Genomic DNA, 7,113 nt, shown 5'->3' on the forward strand with positions numbered 1-7,113 from the left:
TTGAATGGATAATTTATTTGAGCAATCAGGTATTTTTTGCGAAAACTCAAATCGAATCATCCCCTGAGTAAAAGACTAAGATGAAATTAAAATGTAGGCTCTAATTGTTACCCTAATTGATTATGATAATTTAAAATTCTAATTAAAAGTTTAAGGACTAAAATGTGAGAACTCTAAACTCTAAGGACTAAAGTATAAAAAACTAAAGTCTAGGGACCTAAGTGTAAAAAACTAAAGTCTAGGACCTATGTGTAAAAAATCTAAAGTTTAGGGACCTAAGTGTGAAAAATCTAATCCTAGAGGGCTAAAATTAAAAATACAACTAATATAGGGACTAAAATAAAAATAGAATAACTCAGGGATAAAATTGTAATTAAAATAAATCAATTCAAAATTAGGGACTAAATTGCAAATTTACAAGATATTTAGGGGTTAAATAATAAATAATAAATAAATAAAATATGACTAAATTGAAATAAATATAAAAATTTGGTGTGAAATTACATAATTAGAACATGGACCTTAATGCAAAAATGAGGGTAATGTAGAGGGATATGAAACAATTAAACCAAGGATTAGTGTTAGAAAAATAAAAGTGGAAAATAGCTAAAAAAAAGGACAAAAATCAGAATAATTAAATGAAATAATAAAAAAAAGTAACCAAAATGAATAAGGAGGAGAAAAAGGGGGTTGGGCGCGTAGTTAGCCCCTCTGTCCCCAAAACACACAACATCGGGGGGAGATGCAAAAAGTCGTCGTTTAACTAGGTGCCAAAATGACATCGTTTTGTAATGTCTATAAATTGGCTTATTTTTTATTTTTTTCCCATTTTGCACATAACTTTCTGTCTCTCCCCACTACCTTTTCTCTGCCTTCTCTCTAATTGGGAGTGCCCGGTGGTCGCGCCACCCATTGATCACTACGTCTGCCGCCATTGGCCACCAAACTTTCAAGGGAGCTTCGTCTCTGTATGGTCAGCACGGATCCGACGTCCATTTCGCGAGATTCGGCCTCCTCCTCCGTGAAATAAGCCGAAACCCTTTGGCATTCAAGGCTCCGATCCGCCTCCGGTCGCCATTGGATCGAGATGATTTTTGAATATGTGATTTACTGGTGTCTTCTCTTCCTTCTCAACAATTTTCGAAAGGAAACGAAGCCTCCGGCCGAGAGGTAAAGTCCCCTCTTCTCTCTCTTCAATTTTTTCGTTCATTTGCACTTTTTTTGCTTGGTTCACATGAATATGAGGATGAACAAAGGTGCTTGGTTTCTTTGTATTTTTTGGTTAGTTTTCGAAAGGAATGCAAATAAAAAAATTGAAGAAAAAATAGATGTTGGAAATGAAGTTGTATTGCCTCTTTGAAATTGAATCGGGAGAGCCTTCTGCTACAAATGTGATTTTTTTCGGGGGCCTCCCTTACAATTGTGTTGTTGGGGTTTTTTATAACCCAATTACATTTGTTTTTTCTTGCAGGCTATTGTTATTTGTTGGGAGCTTAGTACAGGCGACCGGCGAGTCAGGCGCTGGTGCAGACAACAGGACAGCTAGATTTCATGGGATATGTTCCTGCTTTTTGACTTTTTTTGTATTTTTGTAACTTTTGTAATTTAATAAAATAATATATAATAATAATAATAATAAAATAAAAAATGGTGATTTCAGTAATGAATCACTGTTACGTTATACTCAACAATAGCATTGCTGTTGGTTAAATTAAAGAAGTAAGTTTTAATTTCTGCAAACCCTTGTGCCATCCTGAACTTCCCTCTTCCTCCGACCACTGCAACCTCGCGCGTCGTTTCGGAGATCGGATTCTTCGACAACATACTGATGGAACTACCATTCAATTCTCCTTGCGTGAACCCAAAGTCCATGTACTCCACGAGCGTTAAGACGTCTTGGCCGGTCGACGCCCATAGGCCTTGAGCGTTTCCGATAACCCCCAACGTTATTCCGGGGCCAAAAGTGATCGGATCATCGACCACCGCCACGATGTCTAAAGGCACCAACGTGTCACTGAAGGCGGTCGCCATGTTAGGACGTGCTACGAAGACCACACTAGGGTTATGTTCGGTGACGGTGTCGTGTAGAATCAAGGCCAATATCAAACTTTTCTCCATTGGTAATGGGATTTAGCTGCTGTGATTATTGCTTACATAGATAATATTTATACGAAGTAGGTGGATTTTATACAAAATCAAACTAAGCACAAACATGTTGCATGATGCTAGACATGGTTGGTAGTCCTATGTTATAATAGTAAAATAGGCCTTTTAAAACTAAAATATTAAATATATAAAGTTCACTAATATTTCAAAATTTATTATAACTATAAGAAAACGTTAAATAGTGGTAAAAATATCTTCATGTAATAAAGTGAAATGCAATATAAGCTATTCTCTAAATAATGTGGGCCTTAGACTTGAAAATTCTTGGGTCAAACATCCTAAATACACATATATACAAAAGACTTAAAAAAATTTGGAGGCCCTTACAAAAATTGGGCCCTATGCGGTTGGACAGCCTGCACAAGCCCAAAATCGGCCATGCTGTTAGATTTAGATGATTTTCAATATTAAAATGATGTCAACTACGGTTTCAGTATCAGAAATACCAAGGGTGTGAGTATTCAATGTCAAATGATTGAGTGTGAGTATTCAATGTCAAATGATTGAGATTTATATTTTAAATTACTATTTACTTTACTATTTATGTTAGTACTAACGGTGTGATTTTGTAGTCCATATTTCCAACAGTCCGAACACCACTTGCTGTCCGTCGAGCCAAGGTGTCTTGGTGGTGCAGATAAAGAACTGGGATCTGTTAGTCCCCGGTCTGGTGTTCGCCATGGATAGGACGCCGGGTCCAGTGTGTTTCTTGATGAAATTCTCGTCGGCGAACTTGGTTCCATATATGGATTCGCATCCGGTGCCGTTTCCGGCGGTGAAATCGCCTCCTTGACACATGAAGTTAGGTATCACACGGTGGAACTTTGAGCCTTTGTAGTGGAGTGGTTTGCCGCTACGACCGACGCCTCTTTTGCCAGTGCAGAGGGCTCGAAAGTTCTCGGCGGTGCGAGGAGTGACATCATAGAAAAGCTCCATCACGATCCGACCGGCGGGCTGGCCTCCGATCGTCACGTCAAAGAAAACCTTAGGGTTTGAAGGCGTTGTAAAGAAGGAACAAAACGATTTCTTTTTAGTTGGTAGAATGATAAGCTTGAGAGAGAGTTTGTTATATAGGAAGAGAGAGCTTATGATGATGATGAGAAACACATAATTAGAACCAAAATAACCATTTCAAAGAGTATTAATTTATGAGGTCCATGTACTTTTAAAAAAAATTTAATGTAACCCTCGTATTATTTTTTCTCTCAATATGGTCCTCTAACTCAGAAAATAAGCGAGACCATTTAACCAATATTTTTCGTCGTTGACCGTTATGATGCTGATGTGACAGTTCACCGTGATGACATTGCGGTCCACGGTGTTAACGTGGCGGATAACATCACATATAGGATAAATTAGTAATTCAAACATGGCAAATAGGTTGCCACGTCAGTATCGTAAAAAAAACGTTAGTCAAAGGGTCACATTGGACTTGTTTCTAAGTTAAAAGGTCACATTAAGAGAAAAATAATACGATGACCATATTAATATTTTTTTTCAAAATATACGGACCTCTGATGTCTTTTTACATATTTTATATTAACTTTTTTTCTATTATCCAGTACAGAACTCAAACCTATTAAAATTTCAAACCAAAAATTATAATATCCCTGTACTCAAATCTATTTTACATTTGTCGACCAAAATTATGAACGATCAATATTATTTTATTTAAAAATTTAGAAATCTAAAGATGAGAAATTAAGTTAATTTTATTTTACAAAATAAATTAAAATTTTGTACAAAAAGTTCTATCCTTTTCTACTTTCTCAAAAGATTCTGTATGGAAAGCAAAATATATGGCTGACTTGGTGACTTATAATTAAGAAAATAGAAGTTTGATCCCCTTGATTCGTTTATCAATCCAATTAGATTTGTTCGTATGATTCCTTATCAAGGATGGATATCAGTTGGGTTTCAGTCAATCCAACCCGACTTAAAAATTATGCATCCTTCATCTGATCTGATCTGAAAAATATACACCCTCCACTCGATCCAAACTTGACCTGATTTTTTGAGATAAAATCTGAACTCGATTTGATCCGACCCGAAATAATATATTTATTAAAAGTTATTATTTTTATTCAATAAAAATAGAGATTTAATTGAAAAATAATAATATATGGAATTGTATTATTATAATTATTCCTAAATATACAAAATAAAGTTATAATTTTTCGGATCGGGTATTTTTACCTTAAACCCGAACATAACCTCTAAAAGAACCCGACCCGAGCCGACCCCAAATTCTTTTAAAAACCCAACTCGATCTGATCTGGTTAGGTAGGGTCGAAACCCGTCTAGTTCGGATAATGTGTTCATCCCTATTCTTTATATGATTTTTGTTTGAGTTTTTTTATTTATAATTTAATATTTTTCTTATATGATCCTCGTATACAATTTTATCTTTGACACGTTGGACTCGGAAATCTACGCATCCATTATAAATCTTATATTTCGTACTCTAAATTTTTTCATTAAACGAATCATATTATAAAATTTTTAAATTGAATCAAATAAAATTTAGATTACAAATTCTATCCCACTTTATCAAGATAGGAATAAGGTCCTTATCAAAAAAAAAAGTTGAAAATAAAGAAATTCCATGAGTTCAAATGGGCAACTTACGCTATACTTTTTTTTATTTCTTATCTATATCCACTCATTTTACTATAATTAGGTCCGTCTAATTGCATGTTTATTCTGTGAGACGGTATAGGTCTTTAAATTTGAGACTTTACATATGAATATCATTCAAATTTATTCAAGTCAATAGGGACGGATTAAAGGGTGCGGGTGGAGACAATCATCCTCTAACATTTTACATGTCGTCCTCTAATATAAAATTTTACGTCTGAACTTACATGAACAAACTTTTATGCTCTAACGACATTTTGTTCAAAGTGAAAATAAACTTTCTGGTTACCTTCCGGTTCTCTTTTAATTGATTTTATACAAAACTTACTTAAAATCAACGAAAAAATCATATAAGGTTTACACGTTTTAATATTATGATATTGATATTATCATAAATAACGATCGATGACTAACGATTGTTGATCGATAACAACGATGATTTAATCGACAATGATTAAATTGATATGAAAATTAAATTTTAATATTTATACATAAATTAAAATTAAAAAAAAAGGCGAACAACAATATCACATCGTTAACAATTTAGCTGTCCAATTCTTACACTAAATGCTAAATTAAAGTTTAATATTAAATCTGAAATGGTCGAAAGTTCAGCGATAAAGTCAATGATAAATATTGTAATTTACCCTTTAAATTATTGAAGAAAAAAATATATAAACGGTCACTTAATTATAAGATATAATTATATTAAATCTTCGACTATTAAAAATTATAAAATGATCCTCTCTTAATTATAAGATATAATTATATTAAATCATCGACTATTAAAATTATAAAATGATCATCTCTTAATTATAAGATATAATTATATTAAATCCTCGACTATTAAAAATTATAAAATGGTCATCTAACTATAATATATTGTTTTGCATGTTATTTTGTTAGGTCTCTCAATTATTAAAAATTGTAAATTAAAATCGTCAAACTATTTATTAGGTTTCAAATTCAACTTTTTTCTTTAAAAAATTTGATAATTGTCTAAGGTGGATATTAACATGATAATTGGGATATGATATTTATTTGACAATGAACCGTGATATTCTCAACCTAACAATGAACGTTAAATCATCTTATTACAGTTGTTGGTGCTCGAACTTATGACCTATGAAAACAACATTAAATTCTCTAACCACTGAGATAAATTAACTCGTACAATAATACTACATACATACATACATAGATATAATCAAACTCTTAATCTTTATATTAATATAATAATAACATAGTTATATCAATTAAGGTAAACATGACAATTAAATTAAAGCTTATTTAAATAAATACTCAAATATGATGATGATAAATAGCGTACACTATTTATTTTATGGCAGTACATCAGAAAACGAGTTCCTCAAGAACCACCAAAACCCTAATCCAATGAACCAGAACAAACAGAAGACGAATACATGGAAACGAAACACAGATCAAAGACACAAACTCAAAGACAAAACAATTAATCCACTTGTTGTCGTTAAGATAACTGTCCACAGTCGGCAATAACCACCGGCTTCGATGTTCTTCCGCCGCTGGACCCGACCTTCTCGATGGCTCGAACCACGTCCATGCCTTCAACGACCTGTCCGAACACCACGTGCATTCCGTCGAGCCACTCGGTCTTGGCGGTGCAGATGAAGAACTGGGATCCGTTCGTCCCCGGTCCGGCGTTCGCCATGGACAGGATCCCGGGTCCGGTGTGTTTCTTGATGAAGTTCTCGTCGGCGAACTTAGATCCGTATATGGATTCGCCGCCGGTGCCGTTTCCGGCGGTGAAGTCGCCTCCCTGACACATGAATTCGGGGATCACGCGGTGGAACTTGGAGCCTTTGTAGTGGAGTGGCTTGCCGCCACGGCCGATACCCTTCTCGCCGGTGCAGAGGGCACGGAAGTTCTCGGCGGTTCGAGGAGTGACGTCGGCGAAAAGCTCCATGACAATACGGCCGGCGGGTTGGCCTCCGATCGTCATGTCGAAGTACACCTTGGGATTTGGAGCCATGGTTGAAAAAAATAATGAAGATTGGTTGATTCTAAGAATTTTGTTTGTGATTTAAGCAAGAGGGAAAGTGGTTTATATAGGAAGAAAAAGGACCGAAAGTTTACCTATTTGGACAGGACAAATTCATTTTGATTAGGATAGAATAGATTCTGTTCGCATCGAATTATTTTGTCAGAGGTCCTTGTACTCTTGAAAAAATCAATGTGGATCTTGTATTAATTTTCTTTTAATATAGTTCTCTAACTCAGAAAACAAACCCAATATGACTATTTGACCAATATTTTTCCGTAGTTAAGCAT

At 34.6% G+C, this 7,113-nt stretch overlaps 3 protein-coding genes across 3 annotated transcripts; all 3 read right to left on the minus strand.

Moving 5' to 3' along the window:
• Window positions 1-1,211: 1,211 nt before the first annotated feature.
• LOC120115862 (peptidyl-prolyl cis-trans isomerase-like) lies at window positions 1,212-6,846 on the minus strand. The gene is made up of 2 exons (XM_039136468.1): window positions 6,284-6,846; window positions 1,212-1,224 (listed from the first exon to the last, which is right to left on the minus strand). Exon 1 carries the CDS (start codon window positions 6,812-6,814, stop codon window positions 6,293-6,295), a length of 522 nt encoding a protein of 173 aa, XP_038992399.1. The 5' UTR covers window positions 6,815-6,846; the 3' UTR covers window positions 1,212-1,224; window positions 6,284-6,292.
• On the minus strand, window positions 1,657-2,118 carry LOC120115977 (dirigent protein 4-like). The gene has a single exon (XM_039136571.1). The coding sequence runs from the start codon at window positions 2,116-2,118 to the stop codon at window positions 1,657-1,659; it is 462 nt and encodes a 153-aa protein (XP_038992502.1).
• LOC120115978 (peptidyl-prolyl cis-trans isomerase 1-like) lies at window positions 2,719-3,194 on the minus strand. The gene has a single exon (XM_039136572.1). It carries the CDS (start codon window positions 3,100-3,102, stop codon window positions 2,719-2,721), a length of 384 nt encoding a protein of 127 aa, XP_038992503.1. The 5' UTR covers window positions 3,103-3,194.
• Window positions 6,847-7,113: the final 267 nt, after the last annotated feature.

This window comes from Hibiscus syriacus, unplaced genomic scaffold (assembly GCF_006381635.1).
Source record: "Hibiscus syriacus cultivar Baekdansim isolate YM2019G1 unplaced genomic scaffold, ASM638163v2 tig00110279_pilon, whole genome shotgun sequence".
Lineage (NCBI taxonomy): Eukaryota > Viridiplantae > Streptophyta > Magnoliopsida > Malvales > Malvaceae > Hibiscus > Hibiscus syriacus.